Source organism: Mugil cephalus, chromosome 10, assembly GCF_022458985.1.
Source record: "Mugil cephalus isolate CIBA_MC_2020 chromosome 10, CIBA_Mcephalus_1.1, whole genome shotgun sequence".
Classification (NCBI taxonomy): domain Eukaryota; kingdom Metazoa; phylum Chordata; class Actinopteri; order Mugiliformes; family Mugilidae; genus Mugil; species Mugil cephalus.
Window position 1 is genome coordinate 6563536 of NC_061779.1, and position 25791 is coordinate 6589326.

At 43.5% G+C, this 25791-nt stretch overlaps 1 protein-coding gene across 3 annotated transcripts in view; it reads left to right on the forward strand.

Annotated features, from left to right (window-relative positions):
• Positions 1 to 280: 280 nt before the first annotated feature.
• The window catches only part of znf423 (zinc finger protein 423), a 133153-nt gene continuing 107642 nt past the window's right edge, over positions 281 to 25791 (forward strand). For 2 of the 3 annotated variants that reach the window (XM_047595965.1, XM_047595966.1), the window contains exons 1-2: positions 281 to 4013; positions 22826 to 22888. In XM_047595965.1, the coding sequence (XP_047451921.1) occupies positions 3974 to 4013; positions 22826 to 22888 (103 nt within the window). In that variant the 5' untranslated portion in view covers positions 281 to 3973. The remainder of the gene's footprint in view (positions 4014 to 22825; positions 22889 to 25791) is intronic. The other variant, XM_047595967.1, reaches the window with a different exon arrangement.

The window sequence follows — 25791 nt, forward strand, 5'->3', positions numbered from 1 at the left end:
AAAGAGATAAAAAGGTTTTTTATATAATCCAAAAAGCAGAAGAAAGTTCTTCATGTCCCATCACGTCAACCGATTTGACACTAGTGCCAATTAAAGAAAAACCAATGAAGAAAAGTTGAGACTTACAGTATTTTTCACACTCACTACAAGAAGTCTGAGCTGGACAATAATATCCAGCGTAAAAGGTTGTCAACAAACTTAGGAAGTTTTTTTTCCTTTTTTTCTTTTTCAGATCCATTTTACACAGCCTCTGCAGCAGTGATTTGTGTTTCTGGTCATTAGAAAACACGTGACTCATTATACCTCAGACCTTATGTAAACCACATTAAAAGGAGACCTCATAGCACACAATGGCAAATTGTGAATGCACGGATGGATCAAAGGTGTTTTTTTTGTGTGTGTTTGTGTGTGTGTGTGTGTGTGTAACCACAGCAACACGTGCAGAATGCATTTATGAAAATACACTTCTGGCACCTTATTTTCTGTCATAATCTCAGTGCTCCCTCACATTCCACATCATTTCAAGCCGACTGCTGTTAAGGTATGAAATCTTTAAGCCAAATCCCCATTTTGGGGCTGTAATTCTACATCTGCCCCTGGTTTATTCCATTGATGTCCTGTCTGTATCAATTCCCACTGCATGTCTGTTGGCCGACTTATTCAGCGGCCGCTACTTGATGTGCTCTTGTTGTGCGTATAAAAAAAAAAAGCCAAATCCGTGCGGAGATGACAGAGGGTGTAATCGCTAGCTATGTGATTCAACAATACGACCCTTAGAAGCCTTTCAGAGTGGGGCCTGTCCTTGACCCTTAAGGAGCTTGTAATGTGGGCTTTTTTCCCACTCTTTGTATTTACCGGCAGAAATGAGGAGGGGGCACGGGGGAGGAGGGAGGACCAACCACCGAGTGAGGGCTTTTGCCCCTTCGTGCCAGCGGCAGTCACACTGGGGGAGCTTTACATGCGCTCACACATCCAGAAACCCACACATGGGTCTCCTGGCGTGCGCTCATTTCATTTGGAAGGAAGGGTGAAGATTGGAGGGTGAGGCAGAGGGAGGGGGACGGGGAGCACAGAAACAAGAGCCTCCCCACCTTCCCAAACCTCAGCATGGGGTTTGGGGGGGGGGGGTCAATCTTAAAGGCTGCTCTGTTACTCCATGGGAGGACGGGGTGGGTAGGGGGAGGCTCAATCTGAGGTCCTGCTGGCCAGCGCAGGGAGCTCCACGTTACCCAGCTATCCATGACAACCAGAGAGAGAGACAGACAGGAGAGGGGAAAGTCAGAGAGACAGCGAGGGAACATGGAAAAGCTCAGCTGCGGTCAGAGAGCGCTCGGCTGGAGCAGAGAGTGAAGAACAAAGCACCCAGTGATTTTCATTTTTCCCCTCTTTGTCTGCTTTACATTGTCCACAAACGTGTCCCTCTTTTCTTCACTGGAAATAAAAGGAGCTTTAAAGAAGGCACACAAAACACACACACACACATGCATGTACAAAAGCACACACTGTAGCTAATTGAATTTCTTCTGTACACAGTAAAGCAAATGATTCACTTCCATTGTGAGAGTCTTCTTGGTGGCGCGCAGACATCCATACGCGCAGCACAGAAAAGGGCAACAGAGGACACGCGGGGATGTTTTTAAGGAAACAGCTCAGCAGACGTTTCCATTAAATCGCTGCCACCAAAAAAGGGCCCACGCTCACGTCCGGATAGGGCAGCAGACATTTCCTGTGGCCTCCATCTAAAGTGCGGAAAATGTACATTATGCACGGGTAGGTTCTGCTCAGCCTAAGTGAATAGGCTTACGCCAATCCTGTCAGAAACTGTAGTGGAGGGACTAATCCGTCACAAATATGCACAATGATAAACCTCCAAAAAAAAAAAAATAAATAAATAAATAAATGCGGGCATGCAGAATTGAAGAATGGCAGAAAATGCAAAACGATGCACAAAATCGTGTGAAGAAATTTTACGGAGGAAACAGTTGTTCTGGTCGTGTTTCCTGGAAGCTTGTGCAGCGTTGTCTTACGGTCTTAAATTAAATTTATTACTCTGCAAAACATCAAATTTGAACTCATACCTGTCAATAAAGAGAACTGACATTAAGGTCCTACTGACTGACTCTTCTATGAGGATGGGTATGCACATCTGAAATGTGTTTATCTGAAGTACAGAATTATTTTTTCTCTCTCTCTTTTTTAGCGATTTTACACTGATTTAAGCCGGCGCTGCTACAATGTCACATTTGGACTCAGTTAGATGAGATCAGTTAAAACGAATGCTTTAGAGGGAGGTTTTGCAACATTTTCCTGACCGCAGCTTGTGACCAAGAAGAATTTGCAACAACATGGGCATGACGGCACCACGTTGTCATCCAGCAGCTGCTCAAACGTTGGACGCATTTCCACCGAGGGGGGCTAAGGAAATGAAAGCTGGAAAACTAACCCAAACCAACTAACCAAAGAGAATATTTACCGCTTATTTGTCAGCACATTTAAAAACTTCACAACCTCTTCCATGCCTCACTTCAATCCAACTCCACATTTTCCCTCTGTCTCCTTCCCCTGTATTCTCAGGGTCCCCGTTGCAGTTGTGCCGCTTGGCCACAGCTGGGCGCTGTTGCCTAAGTCTCCCCCTGCCTCCCCTCTCTCTCTCCGTCTCCCTCTCTCTCCCTCCGTCAGCCCAGCCTGCCTCTCTCCTGCCTCTCTGCCTCAGCCAACCCGGGCTGTGCCGAGCTGCTCCCTGCGGGATCAGAGCGCTCCCCCGCCGGGACCCTTCTCTCACATCCCCCTGCTGGGACGCGGCTACATTTCCAGCCAAGCACTGCCTGCCTTGGCTTTATTATGTGTGTCTGCGCCGCAGCCCCGCCAGCAGAGGCAGGCAGAGGAGGAGGAGGGAGACTGGTAGCCAGAGTCAGGACAAAGAAAAAGCAGGGAGACAGAGGCTAGCGAAGGGTTAGACTAGTAGAAATATTAGGCTGCTATTAATACCGCCGGTAGGACATTGGGAAATATTAACAAAAAACGAAAGCGTGGGTAGTAAAAGCAGCATTCCCCTCGGGGTGGAGATGCAGGGGGAGAGCGCAATGTCCATGCCACCAGACCACCACTGCCTAGTGTAGAATAGCGGGACGGAACACAGGAGGCAGGTCGGTTCGGTCGGTTCCTGGAGGGAAAAGAAAAACAAAACAGACTAAAATAGTTTCGATAAACTAAAAAATAAAAAAAAGAGAGAAAGCTCCGGTGGAGACGAGAGAAGCGCAGAGGGAAGAGAAGCCGCCGCGGGTTCGTTTTGAAAGCAGTTCCCCTAAAACACTGTCGTCGCCTCCTGCTCACCTGGACCGTCACGTACCGCTGTGGCACCGCCACCACCGCCACCGCCACCACCGCCACCGCCACCACCACCTCCTCGCGCTCGGACGGCGCCGCTGCCGTCACTTTTCCACAACACGGCGCGAGACCTGCTCAGGTGTTCGCCGCGCGCGTGGGTGGCAGCTCGCGCTCCGGTCTGCTAGTGCTGGAAGAAGTCGAACGGGAGAAGGCGAGAAACGCGTGCTGGAGGGGAGGAAAGAAGGGAGCAGAAGCAAAAAAATAAGCGTCGTCGTCGGCGCCGCGGAGGAGCGAGGGGGCCACCGACGGGAAGTTGCTCCCCGTTTATTCTACAGGTTGCGCGTGCGCCCCCAGCGAAGACGACGCACCAGAGGAGCCGCGCGTCGCTTCCGAGCCGCGTCGCCTCGCTCCCGGTGTGTTTGCTTGTTGTCGCTGGACTCAACGGCCGCTTCTCACTCACAGAGACTGAAGCTGCCGCATTGCAACAGGCGAAGAAGCAGCAGAGAAGTAGTGGAGGAGGAGGAAAGACAACCCGACTGCGTCCGCCTGTATGGTTAGCTGAAAACACGGAACGGAACAAAAAAGAAACAATTCAAGAATAACAGTTAATAATAAAAAAAAAAGAATAAGAAGAAGCAGAGCAGAAATGTCGAGACGAAAACAGGCCAAACCGAGATCCGTTAAAGGTAAGAAAACAGTTTGTTTGGTTCCTCATGTGAACGCACACTTCTCTCAAACTCGACCAAAAACATGACCAGGGTTTTTACGCTCAACTCTCACGACCCGTTTTTGCTAATTTCATTTAATTTCCCCCAAAAGGGCTGTAAGCTGCCTATGTGTAGCTGAACCACGGAGGTATATTGTGTCTCTCCCAGTAACAATTAAGAGAGTTAGCTCAGCTTTATTGTTGCCTCGCTAATTGTTTGTAATTGGACACTGTTAAAATGATTAGTGAGAGTATTGTTGAGCTTTACTCTCCTGTAAATGTGTCAGAAATAAGAGAGCAGTTTAATTTCTCTTTCCGCTGGTACACTTGGCTAGTAATGGGTTCCAATTAGCTGCCACACTGTCGGGTCAACGTGATGCACTGCTGTATCGTTTTTCTGACAGCGTGGGCTGTTCTCTCCATCAACTTGTTGTAATTCAGTTAGTTAAAGGGTCCATGTAATCAGGATTATTCCTATGTTTATGGTGCGTTGCACTCGCTTGACACTTTTTTATGTTTTTGCACGTCTGACAGTTTGACCCCAAATCAAGTCACTTAGCACCACACACACGTCCCATGTCTGTTTGCACGGGAAAAATAAGCATGGAAATGTGGTTTAAATTAATGTTTTAATGCCCCGTGCACACAGATGCATTTTATTTGATATTTTTGATTCCTTTTCTCAAAGGTCAAAAATGTGCTGGCCTTCTTTAAAACTGTGTCCGCATGCAACACTTCAATTCACTCTTTAATTTTGTCCGCGATCTAAGAGGATTTTGAAAATCCTCGCGTGAAAACAAAGTATTAATTTTGCTATTGGAAACCTCCCCTCCCCTTTATCATAAAATTGTATTCATTGCAGTGCATGGGTGAGTGGGCATCATGCATGGGGGCATGTGGCGTCCTTGGCCTTCGTGTTTCCTTTATGGGACCCAGATGGGCAACGGGACGGGGCTGACCATGTGGTCGCCACCCCCTCCCCCATTTCCTCCACCATGCAGGCTTTCTCTTTCCTGTGACTATCTAGGAAGTGAGTGGATTTCTGACAGTCATCGAAACTGATTGGTTAGTTTGATTTAGCAGCATTGGTGGATTTTAGGATCTGAGGCTGAGCCCGTTTCATCTGAGGTCGGGTGAGATTCATTTTGTCAGCGGTAGGAGAGGCTACATATGCCACACAGGAAGTACTGACAGAATGTGTTAGTGCATTTCTCCTGGGAATACGTTTGTGGATGTACTGTCTGTTACTGCGGGCCCTATGTGCAGGAAAACTGTTTAAGGCAGTTGTTTTTTCAGTTCACTTCACCGTGCGGGGAACAGTGTTGTGACAGGGAAGGGGATATATTGTCAGTGACAGCCTACAGATTCCACAGCCTCCTCAGAAATCTTCTGTAAAGTCAGTTTCAGTTGAGTCACGCAGCCCATCTTTATATCCGTAATAAAAACTGAATAGTTGTGCCTGTCCATTTGGTCTGGTGATCTTTACAACATAAACTGGTATCACGACTACTTGCACTTTTCATAAAGCAGCGTTGTTGCGATAGCTGTAAAAATCTGCCTCGTAGATGCTCGTGTACGGGCAGTTTTTGATAATCTTGGCCTATGAATGGCCGATGACTAATCTTGGTGCAAAACAAGAACACAGCCCCCATGCGCGTGTTGCTACAATGATCATACGCAACCGCTTCTGACACTAAATAATGGCAAATGTGTGCTGTATGAATATCTAGTTGATTTCCATTTATTCAGGATGTGAAAGATGGTTTGAACGTGGTAGTTATTGCTCCCTGCTGCAGTGATGTTGATACCCAGTGCTGTTTGTCAGAGAATAATTCAGCCGCCATGGACCAGTGAATCTGTCCACTGCTGCTCCATCATTCCTGTACAAGTGTGTGTTTGTGCGTGCTTATCCATATTTCTTGTGTTTGTGTTGAAAGCTTTGTGCGTGTGTGTGTGTGTCGCTGCTCTCAGCAGCCTGGATAACCAGAGCTTAGCTTTAGTCAGGCAGCCAAGCGAAGCAGAGCGGAGCAAAGCTGAGGCAGACGACCACCACTCTGTGCATGTGTGTGCGTGCGGCAAAAGGTAACGCAGAAGTCTAGCTTGCATAAGCACCATGTGTTTTGTGTACTCATTCATCTATGTGTGTGTGCACACGCGTGTCGCTATCTCCCCTCCACACCTTGCCCCTCTGACAGCTTGGCAAGACCTGGCATTGGGGGGAAGGTGGAGATGGAGGAGAAAGAGTGGGGGTGAAGGGTAAAAGGTGTTCAGGGGCAGCGCAGTGGCACATAGCAGGTGAGTGGGCAGGGAGGGAGGGAGCGGTGGAGGCCAGGGCGATTTGAGCATCACCGGGGGGATTATCTGTGTTTTCATGTTCCTCTGTCTTTCACCTGCTCACCCAACTCTGACTGGCCGGCTGGCTTACGGACTTACTGGCCAGCCAGGCATACCAAAACAATAACAAAAGAGGTCCCAGCTCATGCATCTCTCCTGCTATAGATTTGCACCGACTCACCGTAGACCTCGCCGGCTGATGGGTGATACATCAATCTTTTCAGAGACTTTACCGACTTTCTTAAATCTGCCTGTTCTTGTGGACATTCACACTCCTGTCTTGACTTAACTTACACCTGCGACCCTGCGTGTCGTCATAAGCTGTGAAAATGAATTTAACCAGGTGTGTAGGGGGATGGGCGGTATTATTCTGGAGTGTTAAAGAGTGCTGCAGCTAAGCAAATAGTGAAAATAAAGTGTACGTTTTTGGTTTTGCTGTTACAGTTTAAAGAGCATGCAATGTATTGTGTGCTACACAACATCCCTATGATTTATATATACAGTAAATAAATCAAACATTTAAAAAAGTTACATTGTGTGACGGAAATCACAGTGACTCCGAGGACAGGTGTTATTTTTATGAAAAATACATAAAATAATAATCTATCTACAAACACATGATACATATCCATAAAGATACTATTAGATCAAAATTTTACTTAATATTATGAGAGATTTAATGTCCGAAACCTTTATATAATAAAACATTTATTTTTGTTATGGTCCCCTTAGTGTAAAATAAGTGTGCCAAAAAAAAGACAAATTATTTTCTTATTTTTGCCAGTGTGTTTTAAATACTGATTACAATTTAGTGATATATTATATTAATGAGTTGTGTTCTTTTATATATGAGCGCATTTAATGAAGCTGTACAGACACAGAGAAATTCACACTCACATTAACTGCATTCAGCAGGCGTTTTAGTCCTCATATTACTGTTCCAACCTCTTCTTGTGATGGATTTACTTGACCAGTCTAGCCTTTGCAGAGATTAGACCTTGTTAGCAGTGAGGGGACTTGTCTAATTGCTGCCTGTTAATTGAACACGGACTAATAGCGCGACGATGGGCCATGAAACTAGCTGATGGGGGCGAGCAAAAAAGGAGGGGTGAGCCCGAGGAAGAAATGAAAGAGCACGTCTTCTCTCTTATCAAAATATTATTTCAGTGGATTAATCCGTTTTTAATGTGTGTCTTTAGCGAGGCGAGGCGAAAAAAAAAAAAAAATCCCTCTCTGCCTGCTCCAGCAGACTCGCTATCCTATCTCTCTCTCCTCTCTCAGCTCTCTGCCCCTCGAGTCTCTCATGCATTATGTAGTGATGATTATTACTTAATTACACATTAATAAATCCGCTTCATTTGCAGGACATTAAACGGGAGTTGAGCACATATGACAGGGAGATGGAGGAGAGCAGGAAGATTGGAGACCGGGGCGGAGGGGGAGGAGGGAGCGCTTACTTTTTTGCATTTATTTGGTTTGTTGAGTGTTGTTTGTTGCCAGTGGAGCCAAATGAGCCTTTTGACCAAGAGGGAGAGAAGGCGAGTTTGGATTTTGTGTTGGCGTGTGTTGAGCTAAGCTCTTCTAGGCTAATGACATCACTTCCACTCGATCTCCTCCTTTCTCCATCTCTCGTCACCGCTATACGTTCCCTCGCAGCTTCATCCACCTTCCACTAGTGTTTGAATATTTTCTTTCCTGCGTCGACATATTTCGTCTTTGCTCATATTCATCTTCTGTTGTATGTTGTCGGCACCGTTTAAAAACTGCACATCCTCCATTAGTTAAATAGTAGAATTTTTTTATTATCAAAATGGTTTTGAATTTGGTTGATTGACTAATCATGTAATGGACTAATGAATCCAAATGTACTCTACAACATCTTTCTTTTTATTAGGCTGGTTAGGGATGCATAATAATTGCTGTAAGTATGTGACTTAAATGTAATAAGAATCTCCGGGATAATAATTATTCATTGCCTGGAGTTAAAGTTATTGTCAATTAACCGCTCAAGACTTGAAGCTGCCAATCTGCCAAATGTGGGTAAAAATTAATTGTGACTGGGAGATGTCTTCAAGTTACATGATATAGTTTTTGAATGTAATTATGATAGTCCCACAGAGGAAAAATAACATTTCAGATACCAGCAGCCATGTGTGTGTAAGGACAGTGACTGCGTGTCTGTGCCCTTTTCTGTAAGAAACGAACATCATCCCAAGAACCATTTAGCAGAACCTGTGTAAAGGATTGCGTGGTGTGTACAGTGCAGTACAGTTAATCTCTCGTTTCTCATCTCCTGTCTATTTTCCCCCCCTCCTCCCTCTCCCCATCTGGCTTTACCATTAAAGTAGTTTCTAATGTCACCCTTTGGCAGACCGCGAAGACTTTCATAGGGTGACTGGCTCCTATAAAACTCACAGACCCTGCACATGTGGTTTGGATTACTTGGAGACAACAATGTTTTCCTGCAGGTACATCCGAGAGTATGAAGGCTGTTAAACGTCTGCTTCATTTTTATTAATACTAAAATTGGATAACTTATTTTTTGCTTGTGCTGGCTATAAATAGTGCCAAAATTGCGCGTGCAACCACATGGAGTAAGTCCTGTATAAAAAGTCTGTTGTGGCTTTGCATTAAGGCTTGCTGAACCATAAAATAGCTTTCTGAAAGCTTTGTTAGAAATTCCATCGACTCCTCAGTGGGGGGTGGATTTGAATTTTTGCTAGTTGTGTTTTTTTTTTTTTCTTTTTTTTTAATGGGACAAAACAAGCTAATGTAATTGGTGATTGGTGGAGCCCAGCAGTACAATGCATTGAATGTTATGGACTCATGTGGATCTGTTCTCAATTAGAATCAAATCACTGCACAATTGAATGCTCTAATAAAGGGACACAATAACTATCGTAAGCCATTTTCGCTGTAGACAGAAAGAAAGCGCAGGTGTTTACAATAAAAGTATTGATAACTGAGTTCCTTTTAACTGCGTCAGGGTTCTTACATGATTTCACCCTCATTGCTATTATGAACATTGGGGCAGCAGAGAACCCAACACGTTATTATTATAAGAATTATTGTAATTGTGTTGTGCAATCACAATATTATATTTGTAACCGAAGGTGTTTTCATTTGACTTTGATTATGTTGCTACTTTTTTTTTTTTATTCTTTGCTTTTCCATAAATCAACACATTTCTGCTGGAGTTCCACAAAGACAGTATATGTAAGAAAACATATTCTGTGTATCTTGTGTTCTTTGCACTTCATCAGTGTTTCGACCCTTAAAAATACAACGTGAAAATAAGTGCTCAACCAAATCAAACTGCGCTTTATTGCTCAACAAATAAGAAAACACTGTGCATTGATATTGATGCCAGGCAGCTTTATTATAGGTTTAATTATTTATCATATATTAATTTATTTTTTTTGCAGGCCTGCAGTGCAGGCAAGCTGATGATATATTGTTATGATATTACATTACATGTTGGTTGTTGAGCTGCAATTTGCAAATTGTTGTTTGCAAAGTTAATGCTTGATTATTTAGTCATTTGTTTTAGAAAAACGCAGTAAGACACTGTGTTTCCTTTGACCTGCTGTGAGTTTGTTAGAAGGTGACCAGCAGTCAAAATTAGGAAATTCACAGGAAGTTTTTTCCTCCAACCACCTAAAAGAAGGATCTGTCTTTTTTACCTTATAAACGTAACACTGACAAATTTTATCTGACAACTGACTATTAAACAGCCAATCAGCTTGATGAATCCAAGCTAAAACAGGGAGTGTACATCAGGTTGAACGGGTAAAATTTGGTTTTGTTTGCAATAATAGATGGGAGAAGGTCACATCATCTGCTCGGCTTGGTTAGGTTTTTATTGCACGTGCGTGCGCGTGGATTCATCCGAGGGTGAAGTCCCTCAGTGAGGTGTGTGTATGCCAGTGACAACTCCTTATCAGCGGCCAGCCTGGTGTGACTGTGCACGTACGTGTGTGTGCGAGAGTGTGTCAGAACAGGGCGTCATGGGCCACGACTGTGCCATTGTAGCGGCTTAGCTAGCCTCGTTTATCAGCTGCAAACTCACTGGACCTTAACACACACCCACCCCTCTGGAGACACACACACACACACATGCACAGAGTGTAGCAGAGCTGGCTGCATGCTCATGCTCTCAGATTTTAAGAAGAGAAAGATGATGCTGGTGTGACTGTACTCACAGGCACCCACAGTCAATCCAAACCTTGCTCGCGAAGCTCACATCCCCCTACTGATGGGTAGTCTCTGAGGACCTGGGCCCTTCTAAGTTTCCTACAAAACAGTCTCAACTAAGAGATCAGGGCTGTTTCCTTCTTCAGCTCTGACTGTTTGTGGTGTTTGACTTGTGTATATTGTTGAAACCTTGACAGGTGTAGCAGGTGCCGTCTAATGATATCTATGATGAATTATGTGCTGCTACTAGAATGGGAAATACTGGGATTATGACTTTGAACAGATTCACATTCTCTTATTTTTCTCCCTCCACCACCCACCTTACCTTTCCACCGGCATCCTTCACTCCATCCTCCCTTCTCCTTTGCCTTCTGCCAACCGTCCTCCCTCCATGATCCCACCCCCATCATTTCTTCATCCTATTCTGTACATTAAACATTAGTGGTGGGGGCAATTAGCAGTGCCCCTCTGCACACCTGGCTGATGCATAATATATTTATTGGGCTCTCCTCCCTCTCTCTCTGACGCGCGCACACACACACACACACACACACACACACACACTGCTGTTGATGAAAGGGTGGCCTCTGGGAAATGTGGAATCTGTGTGTGTGTATGATTGAGCTTCGAGCCCTCTGGCCTGACCTCGCGTAACCTCCTGAGTTAGGTCGGGTCAAAAGTCACTGTTCAGGTTCTTTTTCAGGCAAAATAATAATAGTTCTTTGTGAATTTCTATTTCTGCATTGCTACGCGGTGTTGAAAACACATTTTTTAGGTGTTGCCGTGATCAGCTAGAGGTGTCAAAACTTTTCAAAGAGCTCTCTCTGTCAGCTAATTTTGACCAAGATTTATTTTCTGCAGTTACATATGTTAAAAAAAAATCATGTGCTCTGTAGTACTTGATGCTCATTCACATTTTTGCCACCTTGCTCTTTGCATGCAGCAACTTGCAAGCGCACACCATCCATTTGCACGTCGATACACAGCCACACAAACGCACCATGGACCCAGACTAATGTGCATTATCCTCAGAGCGTGGAGTCCTCCACAGAACAAGCTGCTTGTGTTGTGTTCCCTTTTTATTAAACAGTCTGCCCGGTCTTTGTAGTGCGCCCCGCTATAGACTTACCAATGGTTCTTTTTAGTGCTTTAGGGTTTTTAGTTGGTTTTTCTAACTCCTTTCCTTTCACTTCTCAGTCAGAAGGCAAGGGCGCCCCGCTGTGAGACATATAAAAGAACGAGCGAGAGCAGGAGAAAGTGAAAGAGCCAGGCAGAGTGAGAGAGACAGAGTGAGAGAGAGAGACAGAGAGAGAGAGAGAGATACTCTGCACTGACAAAGAAATTATTGAAATGCTTTCCAAGAAAATGTAATTTTACCTTGCTTTTTTATTTAAAATATCAATTACTATTAAGTAAACTTTATAATTGCAAAGTAAGTTAAGTTTGTAGGGATTTAGGAGAGTTGGAAATCAAATGAACACATTAAGGGTGCACTTGCATACAGACTTGCTTCAGAGACCCTTTGTGCACTTTTATGACTGCACTTTCAGCAAAGTTAAGAGCTTATTCATTTGTGCCAGTCTGAGGCAAAGGCAGAGGAGGACGAGGTGATGTCTTTCCTTGTGTGTCTGGCATCTAATAAAAGCTTTATGGTTGCATCAAGACAGAATGAAACAGGGAGACTGTGTTGGAGGAGAAAGACTGTGTTGGTGGAGCAGAAAGAGAATAAGAGATGGCGTGGTGAGGGCTGGTGTGAAGGTGTGTGTCTGGGTTGGTCAGCTCCGGTCAGTTTTAAAAAATATAGAAGTACCTTCCACCTTAGAGCCAGAGTTGATAAGCAGTCTGGGGACTAGCACCCCCAGGATTCTCCTCTTCTGACCCCTAAACATTCAAATAACTATCTGAAGTGAATCTTATCTGTGAATACATTTCTTGTCTGTAGCCTGTATATATTGTAGATAGTACTGTTGTTAGTATAGAGTCTAGATACTGATCAATTACTGTGTCACGTATAAACCTTATAGTTTATTGAATCAGCCTGTGTGGGCAGCAACCCGGTTTACTCGTTATTTCTAGACCATATGCAGAACTATTGGAGCGGTTAATCATGTTGAAATTTGTGTAGATCGATCTTCGAGCTTTTACTTTAGAGATAATCCTGATTAAAAATGATCAGAAGAATTTAGTATTGAACTAAAAATCTGAAGCTTAAATCTTGCTATTTTGTGTCGCTCCGTAAATGGAAAGTACAATTTATAAAATCCTTGATTACACGTCTGCTCCAACAAACAAACAAGCAGCCACGCTCCAAGCGCACATGCGGTGTGTGTGTATATTTTTCTTGTTGCTCCCAGAAGGAGCGTGACGAGCGAGTTAATCTGTCCGCCAGCGATGCGGCATGACACAAAGCTGTTTATTTCCCTCTTCCTCTCTGTCTTCTTCCCCCTCTCTCTCCCTTCCTCCCTCTCTCGCTTTTCTTGTAAAGCCTAATCAAGTTTGTATCAAGCTAAATAATGCCTTAGCGTGAAATTGGTGTCTTCAGTCAAAAAGCACTCCCGAGCCTGTACTACAAGAGAAGGCAATTATGTGCCCCTCCCTCCCGCTTCAACCTCCAGCCTTCTCCGTTCTTGTTCATGTACTGTATGTGTGTGTGTGTGTGTGTGTGTGTGTGTGTGTGCATGCGTGTGAATATGCATGGACTGTAGCTGTTATACCTGCTCGTATTGGAGCTCAATGTTAATGGTGAACTCTGTGCCTTTATTTGTACCAGCCTGTGGTGGCGAGTGAAGGCTGCAGGGGGAACTTCTAGTTCAGTTATTTCTGGAGCCCTCCCCAGAGTCGAGGTACTCCAGAGGAATGCTCTCCCTCTCCTCCTCCTCCTGCCCTCTCCTCTCTCTCTGTCCTACTCCTTATTTTTCTCCTTGCTGCCCTCCTTCACCTCTCATCGGTCCTCACCTCTGCCTCACCGCTTCCCTCTTTCGCTTCCCTGTTCTTTTAAATATCCCTTTTCCATTAGTTTTTCCTTTAAGTGCGGTTTAAGTCTCTGCAGGACATGGACAGTGTAACATAAGCTGTATCCTGCCATTTATACTTGTGCACTTGTCAGTCTGGCACGCTCTGTAAAAACACCACCCAAGCACCAGTTGGCGCTGTGTCTTCATTTTTGTTTCTACTTCCTGCTTCACATGCCGAGGACAATTCATACAGATGTTTGTATCTCCAAAACCTCGGTTTAACCTTTCCTCGATTTGTTCTGTCGTTGCTGAAGTGAAACAATCAATTTGAAAATTGTGGCGATGGAGAAGCAGCCAGAAAAACTAACGCGGAAACATGGTACTACTGAGCGGACCAATCACAGCTCTTGACAGGCCTTTAAAGTTTCCCAGCACAATGAAGGATCATGAAGGATCTTTTTTTTTCAAGGAAAAAAAAAATGTTGATAAGGGATATTGTCAGGTTTGAGCACTCAGTTGACTTCACCTACCAGTGGATTGAGTGTAACGCATCTTTCCCTCTCCAAGCTAAAATCAGAAGTATCAGAAATAGGGTGGGGGTGGGTCTCGGAAAACTGATGCTGCATTCAAGACAACTTGGGAAAAAATGAGCTCTGAGTTGTCTAACTGGGAAATTACCGCTTCCAAAATAAAAAAAATAGCTGCTGCATGTATTTAATGATATTAGAAATCTGAAATTTCCGAGTTGGAATATAGAATTTCCGAGTTTTTGTGAAGGCATCATCTAAGTCTGATATTCATCGAAGTCACTGTTGTTGGAAAGATGGACAGTAAATTCATGAAGCCAGAGGAACATGTCCTAACTGCAAAGAAAAGACGGAAAGAAGTTCAGGCACTCTGCGACCTGTCTTGAGGTCTGTGTCGCTGTTACGTGGGGAGGTGCATGTCAGCGTTGGGGTCTGCGTAGAGTCTGGGTTGTTGCCGTAGCTACAGAGTCAAATTGACGTAGAAGCATAAACCGTGAATTACTCCTCACTCACCTCCTTTTTCTCCTTTCTCCTCCACGCGTCTCTTCTCCTATCGATTCCTCTTCCCGCCACACTCTCTCTCTCTCTCTCTGACTCTGACAGACAGAAAAACAAATGTCAGATCAGAGAGGCTCTTTAATCTCACGCTGTGTTTGGCCCTCAACATCAACCCTGCTTGTCTCAGAGTGAGTGTGTGTGAGTGTAAAAATGAGTGTTTTGCGCTCTTGATGTCAAGAGATGTGAATTGTCGCGTGTTAATAAGCAGCTCAGTTTCAAAAAAGTGTGTTTCCTTATTTTTATATGCAGGTGACTTCATGCATGTTGTGTGTATTTATGTAGGATAAAGGCAATTTTTGTATCAGTTATGTCATTCTGTCTGTGATTTTTTTATATTATATGTGTCTTTGAGATTTGACGTACACAAGAGAGTGCAAGAGAGTTTATATGTGTATGTCCTATGTTGTTGCGAGTTCATGTACGTTTGAGGATGTTGGTAAAGCAACTCATCTGGGTGGCAAGGCATGGTTTACAACCGCAATGACCTCATATACAGAAAGAAACAAAAGAGAAGGTGTGAAGGACAAGACTGAGGATTTTTTGGAAGAGGAGAAGCACGAACAGCGAGAATGAAAAAGTTGCGAAGCCTGGAGAGAATTGCAAAATCTGCGAACACAAAAATCAGATAGCAGAAACATTTTGGATTGAAGGAGACAGAGGGAAAAGGGAGAAGGACAAGGGAGGAAGTAGTAGAACGGAGAGACAGTGGAAAGGGAAAGATAGAGAGAGCGATGGAGCTTGTCCGCCAGGCTTTGTGTGGTTGTTGTTCTCTCGTTCTTTCTGTCTGCCATCCATCCATCTAAGCCCTCTGCTAGCTCTGTCCCCTCACACACAATCTCACAAACAAAAACACACACACACACACACACACACACACACACACACACACTTGCACACTGTCCCAAACCTCAGACTAGCCTGGTGTTTCTGGCCAGTAGCTCAGTGCTTGTGATGTGTGTGTTGTGTGTTTATGTATTTTAAGGCTGTTTTGTTCAGAATGCAGGCAGGCAGAGAGAGCGGTTTTAGTGCTGATAAAAGTATTTGGTTAATCAGCTTCTGTCCCCGTCCCCTGACTAGATGTGTGTTTTGTGTGTGTGTGTGTGTGTGTGTGTGTGTGACACAAGCCATTGAAGTTGGGGTGGCTCCCGGGGGGCGGGCTGGGGATGTAGATTGGCATCAACCCTCGGCCAGTAGCGTCACAAATTCGTTCCTCCGGGACAGGAAGGGCAGCCAATGAGAGAGTCCTTCTGGAGCTGTTAGGAGAAAACGGGTTGTTGGGGGGGATGAGGGCGGGGGGGGGCACTGTAGGAAGTGGGTTGGAGAGGGGAAGTAAGAGGGGGGAGAGGAAGTAAAAAGGGAGGGGGCTGAAGAGAAAAATGAGGATGAGAAGGAGAGACAGACAGATAAAGAGAGAGAGAGTCAGATGACAATTACCCTCTTGACTCTTCTGTCCAGCACCAGTCAATCACACTCCTCCTGTGGGAGAAGAACCTGCCTATCATTGGCTACACTGACCCACATCCCGCCTCGTTGGGCTTGCCTGGCCAGTACATGATTGGCCAAGTGACCCGTCCGTCAAGGAGATCTGGGAACACCAGAGCCTTGGGCTGCTTTGGGAATAAATGGCCCTGATACTGTGCGTGCGTGCATGTGTTGTTTAGGAGGAAAAAAAAGACAAAGGATTTTCTTAGTGCAGCTTTAACGGCTTTCATGGGACAGAGGAGCGGGAGAAGGACAGAGAGAAGGGGAACAAGTTGCTATGTGGTAGACAAGGAGGGGAAGTGATAGAGGACAGAAGAGACAGAGGGACAGAAAATAAATGGAAACAGACGGAGAAATAAGAACATGGTACAGATGATGAACAGTATAGTCAAAAGTGGAGAAGCAGAAAAAATGAGACAGAGGAAAAAGATGAGGCTGTAAATGTATAAGGAAAAGATGGAGGTAGAGAGTGGAGAGAGAGGTGTGCTGCTTTGCTTTGTAGTTACGTGTGCGAGTGTGTTTGCATCTATGCATGTGGATAATTAATGACAACAACTGTGCAAATATTTGTACATGAAAGCATCATCATGATGCTGACGCAAAACTTCATCTTGCTGTTCTACTTAATCTCCTCTCCTCTCCTCTCCTCTCCTCTCCTCTCCTCTCCTCCGTATAGTGTTTTATGCATTAATTAATGCATGGCTTTGTTTTTATAAGAAACTTTGTTACTGGTTAAAATACCATATTGTTACACTTATCAGAAGCTCCCTGTTTTCCACTCAGTTGTAAACGATTAGCCCTCTAACCCTGACCAACTTCCCCTCCCAGAGTTTTTTTGTGGCGGAAAGTTGGTTTGGAACAAGTCAGTTGGGAAATGATTATACTTGGCAAAGAACTGCTGGCCCGGTCGGATCGCTTTGCACAGGCTTTATTCAGCAATGAACAGAAGAGTAACAGCGAGGTCGTCATACATGTCATCTGAGCACGTGGTGTTGATTTTGTTTTCCTCAGATTGGCTCCTATCGGTTGCAGAGCTGTGCAGATGCACGGAGAAGTATTTTGTCTTTGTCTCAGTTGAAACATGCGCCATAATGAAATCCAAGTGGGGTGTTCTGTGACTCACGTTTTGATAAAAATTGAGTCGTGCTGTGCTCGGCTAGTTGGGTTAGAAATGAACAAAACACCTCAGTTTTGCTTTACGTTACTACAACTTTCCCAGATGCTCTGCAGTCGTATAGATATTTGTTGACTTTTATTCCCTCTCCTTTTGTTTATGCCACTTACACTTGGCACGTCTCATATAAATAGTTTACAAGTTCTATCTAGAACTAGATTTATCATTCTGCTCTAAATTCGGGGAATTGTGAATAATTGTAAAAATGTGTGAATATTTTTAAAAATTAGAAACTACAGATGGGGCTCACATATTGTTCTGGGCTGTACGATGCCTTCAGGTTCACCTGAGAAAATAAAATTATAGAAGATTATATAAACATGTGATGTCTGCTCATGGCTTATGGTTCAGCTCACTCATACCCAGATCAAATAATGTTACATCAGCAGTTGCTGTAGCGGTTATGTGTGTGCTTGTGTGTTCTTTTTGGATGCTGTGTCATCTGCAGGAGAATCTGTAGCCGATTCTGTTTAATGTTTCCCGTCTTGTCTTTGTGTGTGTTGAGACAAAATGGATTAAGTGGTGCTCTTGTCTGCTACGGCTGTCCTGCTCTGGTCTCAACGTGTTCATGTGTTAAAACTGTTGTAAACTGAGGACGTATACTGTATGTTATATATTCATCCAAAGACAGCAGGGGTTACTGCAAATGTAAAGAGAAATCTAAAACTTAACCTTTGACGTTTCTGCCACCTGCAAGACTTTAGCTATGAAATGAAAAGAAATATTCATAGTTATATTAATGCCATCACGCTGAGATCCCTTTTCTGGTGAACAGTACCTGCCTTCATTTGATGGTCTTTGTTGAAATACACATTGGGGCTCACAGAGAGACAACGTTGGATTTATTCTGTATAGATGCTCCGAGGATTCCCAGAAGCATCCTTCTTACAAAGAGACACAATCAAATGCTCACATGTGTCATGCTCCAGGGTTTTCATTTTTCTATATTTCTGCAGTGTTTGTGTGTGTGTGTGTGTGTGTGTGTGTGTGTGTGCTCTCTCAATAATTATTACCAATTGGTACGCTTCTTCCCTGAGTGTGTTGAGAAATGTCTTGGTGATATCACCCGAAATCAAAATCACAATTAAAAGTTATATGTAGACATGAATCTATACTTTCTCCCCTTTTACTGATCCTCTGCGCTTTTCAGTTCATTAAAGGGACGTTGTACAAAGTCTGCACAAAGTCATTTAACATCCTAAAAATAAGATCCCCTCGTCCTGCTAATTGGCATATTTTGTCTTAAAAAAAGCAAACTCACAGGTATTTATAACACTCATCAACTCTTTCTGCCTTTGAAATGATATCCTGTGATAACAAACCCCACGAACAAGTATACACACGTGTTGCACAACATTTTTGTACTCATACAGTATCTGTAAGCATGCCTCACCCTTCCCACAAACACAAACACACACATACACTCCACAACGACCCCCTGGTGTGTGCAGGGTTCACAGAAGCGGTGTGTGTGTCTCTGAGGACGGGCCGAGGATATGGGAATCTAAATAAAGCTATGCGTGCTTGGCTAATGAAACACACTGTATTCCCCGTAGTCTCATCAGGAAAAACGGGCTTTTATCCAAGGCAGAATAACCAGTACATCTAGGTGTTTCTAGCACCCAAAATGTTGTTGTTTTTTTTTTTTTTTTGCTTTGCTATAAATTTAGCTTTTGTTGTGTTGCAGAGAATCCATGCTAACAACAAGATTAGGAAAGCCCCATTCAGGCAGAGTGTAGTCACAGCAGGGAGCCCTGCTTGTCAGAAACAGAAACCTTTGATTCAAATCTCCGTCCATAAGTGATACAGGTCCCTCTTTTCATGTAGTCTCAGCGAGATTCTTCCTTTTTCTCACTCGGAGGTAGTAGGAATATTGTCAGGGTGCAGATTAAGGTTTGTGTTGTGTTTGTACTTGCACACAAATGCACTTTTCATTAGATAATCTTTGTCTTTGCATTCCCCGTTTCTAAAGACATAGGCAACATTATATATTGCTTCATGAATTAATTGTGGTTAAATTCAGAGCTAATATGGTAAAGGTATTTTTGATGTATTCTCTCATTTTATCAGCTTATAGGAAATACTTTTATTTTTCTTCTGGTTTTCTCCTTTTCATAGCTTGTCTTGTGTGTGTGTGTCTGCTGTGTTTGGCAGACTTGTTCGTCGTAGTGGGAGGTCTTTATGTGCACGTAGACGCAGACACTCAGCCTTCAAGTAAAAATCCTGTGTGTCTCGCGTGCACATGTGTGTGTGCACAGTTCAGTGTGTGTTCATACGTGTTTGTCCGGGGATCCATTAGTCTGTTATTAGCACACTGTGGGTCCACATCTGGCCCTCAAAACCGGCTCCAGCCTCAGATACTCAAAGGGATGCTTCAGACTTAATCCAAATCCTTGAGTCTTGACTCAGGTTTGTTTCTTAAGGTTTTGAACGAGAGGGTGGGGGTCAGTCTTGCAATATATTCATTTGAATGAGAGGAGCTCTGGAACTTCCTGGAAACAAACCTTACAGCTACTGCTTTGAGATGGACTCAAGGCTGAAATTATTTAGTAACTTTCTGACTTCACCAAACTTGAGGGAAAGCTATCTGGGATCTGAAAAAGTTTGGCTCTAGATGCATATGTGAAAACACTGCACTGAAATATATTTTTGTTTGTTTTTAGCCCCTGCCGCAGCATCTTATTTCTGGCTGTTGGTGCTGCAGACAGCAAAGGCCTTCTCTGCCTTGGTACACCTCTGCACATACAAGGCAGTGTATGAGAGAAAGGCATTTTTAAAAAAAAAAAAACTTTTTTTTTTTCCTAAAATTGTTTGTTACATGTAGAGCTGAGCTACATTTAGTCTGTGTATGCTTTTGTGGTGCAGAATAAACAAAGCCATTGTCTTTGCAGTAAATCCATTTTTTTTTTTTTACTAAATTTTTGTGTAAGAAGTGCTCTTAAGGTTTTGTGCTTTTTAAATTTGTCCTCGCTCTGGGTCCAGTTTTGGTTCAGTACTAGTAATTTATTCCCGCAGTCAAAATAGTTTCTCAAAACTTCAAAATTCAAAACAGACAAACACCTCAGGAGCAAGATGAGTTTTTTCTTTTGATTTCTTTTGCCAAAACTCCTATGCTCCTAATAGTTTGATATGTGTCAGAATAACCAGGATTTATGCAGCGTCTTTGATGATAGACGGACCTCATGCTGGTGGCCAGGTTATTTTGACTGTAGCTTGGCTTCTTATCGTCTAGGTGGACCTATCTCTAATGGCTGGGACACACAAAGCCAACATTTGGTTAGTCAGTCTTGGGCAGTTGTCGAGCGTCTGCTGCCCTACTTTTTTTTTATTGTGTCCCTCACTGTTAGCATTAGCCGGACCCCTGCTGGTACCTTTTTTGAGCTGTTGGTAAAAGAGGTCACTCTGATCATCTTTTCAAGTTGGTGAACCAGTGTACAAGAGGAGAAACAGAAGTGAGTTGGGCAAAACAAATATTCTCATAATTATGAGGCCACCAGGAATGAAAAGTGAGGACCAACTGAACAGGAAAGATTCAGAAGAGACTGTTCTGGAGTGCACCTGGTTAAGGGAGTTACACCCATTTCCATTATGGGTCTTTATGTGCAGAAACACACTCCTTGCAACTTGCAGTTCACCAGTAAGCAGCACTGCTATGCTAGCCATGAGCATCTCCTCTCGTCTTGATGGAGTTCTTGTCTGAAAACAACGGATGGAACTGCAACTCCCAGGCACTGACCACCAACCAACCAACCATCCATCAAATAGAGCTCAGTGTAATAGTCCAAATACTGCCACTTTACTTTTACAAAGCAAGAAATAATAAAGAAAAGTCTCTTAGTCATTTTCCTGCTTTCTGGCAACAATTGTGATGAATGTGAACAATGCATCACGCTGACATGTACACCAATCAGGCATAGCATTATGACCACCTTCCTCATATTGTTTGTGTCTCCAGTACAGTTGTGACTCGTCTGAGGGTGTCCTGTGGTGTCTGGAATCCGAAAGTTGTTAGTGGTCAAACTGATCAAGTATCCCACTGATACTTGATCTAGTGAAACCGTTTTTGTGCCTGTGTGAGGTTGCATCCGGCTGAGAATGGCCGCTGTCAACAAGGAGTGTCATCGCAATGAGTTGAGGCCTGGTCTGGTCTGGTCTGGTCTGGTCTAGGTGGGTGGTACATCCACATAAATGCCAGGTTCAAAAGTTTCCCAATCAATGTTATTTACTTCTCCGGTCAGTGGTCTTAATTTTGTGGCTAATCAGTGTACATGCTAGTTGGCCTTGCCTTTAGTCAATAGTTCTTTGGTGTCAGTTTGATGCTCTGTGTTTGGGCCTTTTCTATAAATCATGTTAAATTGTTATTCTTGTGGCGTTCATGAAGAATATAGGCCCAGATGCATCTAAACATCCACATTTTTTGTTGAGTAAATGTGTTTTCGTGGCTGTTTTGCACATGAAGTCAAGTCAACAAATGGACCACCAAGACAAAGGCACACCTCTGCACTTTGTTTTTCTTTTAAAAAAGGAACACTTCACTGATTTATAACTTCTTGTTTTGAGCTGGGCTTTCTGGCTCAGGTTTGTTGTGAGAATGGGGCGGGTCAAGAGGGAGCTGACGAGGACACGGAGTGAGCGATATGAGGAGGGGTGTAAAAGAGCTGGAGGGGTGGAGGTCACTGGTAAGAGCAGGATGAGAGCAAAGGTTTGAGAAGGATCAGAGACAGAGGTGAGTAAGTGAGAGGCGAGGAACTGCGTGTTGTGGAAGGGGGTGAACAGGAAATCCCATTGTGTGGTGGCTCCAGCCATTTCCTGTTTGTGTGCCAGCTGTACTTCCCTCCTTTCTGTTGTACCCAGGAAGTCAGTATCACATTCCAGCTCTGATCAGTGTGTGAATGTGTCAGAAAGATCCCAGGACATTGTCATTGTCAGTACCTGCATGTTTGTTGCTTCCCTCGTCTATTTCTAGGTTTGTTAAGGTACTTATGTTCCACACCGCTCCACGGTCTACCATTAAACCTCTTAATAAACTCTAGTTGTCATGGTTTGTTGAGACTGGCTGAACCCTGAATCCAAAATTGATTCAGAGAATCAGCAGAGACTTGTATTACTCAAAAAAGTCTAGTGGAAGCTTTGAGATTTATAAAACCATCTAGAGTTGGCGAATAGTGAGTGTTGCCCAGAAAAAAAAAATGAGTATTTGCCAGTCACATACAACTGAATTAGTGATTAATATAATTTTCTTAATTAATTGGCCTGTGAAGCCTAAGGCAACAGTAATAAGATGGCATGTTTTGTGCAGCTAAGTGAAAAAAACCCAAATAGATTTAGCTTATTATTAAAATGAATGAAGAAAAACAGCAAGAGCTCGAAACCGAGGAGCTGGAACCAAACGAATATTTTCCACATTTACTGAATCAGTTATCGAAATATCTGCTTTTAAATGTTATCATGATGTTCTTTATTGTCTGAATTAGATTGGGCTCAGTTTCGGCCTTATGCTTTTGACCTATAATGTTTGACTGACTCTCATTTGTTACACGTTCTCTCTCTGTCCTTCTTTTCTTCTCAGCGGTAGAAGAAGGAGAGTCCTCAGAGTGCGGAGGGACCTGGGAAGAGTCAACTGTCCAGACAGGTTAGTGTGTAGACACACACGTGTGCGCACACACTCACGGACTTTCCAGGCCAGCTGTCAGATCCAAGACGTACACACTTACACAATTTGTAATATCGGCTCCGTGTGATTTATGACGACGGGCTCAGAGGGACATCGCGGAGAAGAAAGTGGAAAACGTGGGGAGAGAGGAAGGGTGGTGGAAGTATTAAGAGAAGGAAAAATAATAAGAGGGAAAATAGGAAATTTGAAAAAAGAGAGAGAATGATCGGGAAATGTGGAGCGAGACGGAGAACTCGGTCTCATGAGTCTGAGCCAAATGGAAAGAGATGACGGTGAAGGGGGGGGGGCAAGGGAGAGATTTGTGTGCTTTTTCGCTGCTCTCTGTGGTCTCTTGATATCCTGGGGGAAGTCAGAGAGATGGTAGAACTTGTCTTTTCTTTTTGTTCTTTTCCCGGATTTTGTTATTCCTTGTGGTTTCTCCAAACCGACTTCTCCGTTCTTGCCTCTTTTCTGTCTCTCTCTCCTCCTCCATCTTCTCTTCTCTCTTGTGTCCACACCAAGATGGAAATTATCCTCAGTTGCCCTTTTGCTGTGATGGAAAATGAACAACTCTAAATCAACTCTGAGGTGCATTTATGAAATGAGATTTCTGTTTAAGCAGAAATATGGATTTTTTTTTGTGTGTGTGTGTGTGTGTGTGTGTGTGTGTGTGTGTCCAGGTACATCAAGCTTTTATTTCTTTCTTTAGAACAACACATTTCCATAAAAAATCAATTCAGTATGAAATCAAACCAGCCTTAAATTATGTTTAATGAAATCAATGAAATTTATATTTTAGGGATTCTGTCTTTAATTGTTTCTGTGCATGTGAATTAGTGGATGTATCTCAGAGCGCCAAAAGCAGCATACTTGATGATTTTGCAGTATCTATCCCACACAAATTACCTCCCGATACGTCGTCAGTAAAACGAATGGGGCAATAACTCACCCAGACACGTGGGCCGTACGTGATCATATGTGCAGTTTGAACTGGAGCAGTTTCTGGGCAGTGATTGATGAAAATTCACAAGATCAGAGAAGATTGCATTTTAAGAAACACCCAATTTCAACTGTCCCTTTTCCCTGCAGTTCCTTAAATGGACACTTGATGCTTTAGAGCAGAAATAATAAACCCTTTAACAGCTGTGAACAAATAACTGTTTACATCTCTTGAACAAATTTCCACATATACATGGGGACAGATATCGAGTGTTTTTATTTTGGGGGACAGGTGCCTCTTTGAGACACTGTTTCGTACCAGACCATTTTCATTGTAGCACTTCTAAACACACATGGTGAGTCTGTGACACTGTGACAGTGAAAGGTCCAAAAAATTAAGGGGCAAAATGAGAAGACCAAAAATAAGGTGCTGTGATGGTTGTTTGGGTTTTTCCCTAAATTCTCTCTGATTTCTTGGGACAGTCCCGGTTTAGGAAGACTTGTCCTCTGGATAAAGCTGTCCCCGAAAATGTCCCCAATTTTAGATTTTTATGAATGAGAAAAAAAAAAAAAATGTTGCGTGAATGTTGCATGCGACTATGCAGTGCATATTATTATGATAGCCAGTTGCGCTGCTATTGACATTTCAAACATAGTGGTTTAAATATGTTTAAATATGTTTCTTCATTTCATCTTGAAAACATTTTTTTTTTTATCTCGGAGCTGCCAGTGCTAACAAAGGGGCATGCAAACCCGTTTTACTACCAGTTTGGGATTATTCTACAATATTTACTCGTAATCATAGTAAAATAGTCCATCCCTAATCCTTAATCTACTACATCAACTCCTCTGCCAACCAGTAGGAAACGTTGTGAACACATGATTATGCATGAAATATCCAGATGATATACATGGGAATATATACAAGACAGTGGACAAAAAACAATTATTTACAGTTAAAGCACTAGAAGCTGTGGAAATTTGTTGTTTTCTAAATTCCTCTCTATCGGTATCACTGATCTGAAGTTCTGTGTTTGCCAAGGCACAACGAGCATATTAACATTTTCCTCAAAGTTGACATAATCACAGTGGACGTTTTCCAAACCGTGGCAGAAACAGTTGGACTAGTGTAGGTGTTTGTCAGCTGTAGTGAGTTTTTCTGCTCTGGTTTGCAGCCTATAAGAGAACAGTTAAACATTTCCTCTGACTGGATCCCAGCAGGGAAATAAGATACTGCTGAATGTGGTAAATATGCAGTTATCTCTCTCTCCGTCTCTCTTGCCCCATCTCTCACTAAGCTCTACAGGGATAGGAGGATAGGAAAGTATGACCCTTGGGGTGTCTATGACGTGCCGAACCCTCCCATCTGTGCCCCCCCCCCCCCTCCTAAAAACCTGTGCTAACTCTCCTCCAGGGGCCACTATGCAGGTCTGCGTCTGTGTATGCGTGAGTGTGTGTGTTAAGGGGGGGTGCTGACTGAGGTCCTGGGTGGCTCACTAGAACTGCTGTGTGTGTCAGTTCCTGCAGGAAGCTCGAGTCCCATGACACGCACATGAGCACGCACACACACCTATCTCAAACTCTAAAAAACACACTGTCCCATATTCCCTTACTCAGCCACTCTTTCAATTTGGATTTTACCATCAATTCCCCATCCCGACATCTCGTTTTCTTCATTTCACTGCACGTTCCCCTCTTTCTGTCTGCCCTTGTTTCTTTTACTTCTCACTCTCTACGTCCCATAACTTCTTTTCTTGTCTGTGTGTCTGTGCGCATATTAGTGCAAGTACGTGTGAGTGAGGATGAAGAGCGAAGAGTGAGAATCCTCTTCTTCAAGTAGATTAAAAAGGAAAAAAAAAGACTTGTTTCCTTTACTCCCTGGGAGATGATGTTGACAAGGACGGGGTGAGAACTTACCTTCCCATCCTGTTATTAAATTCACT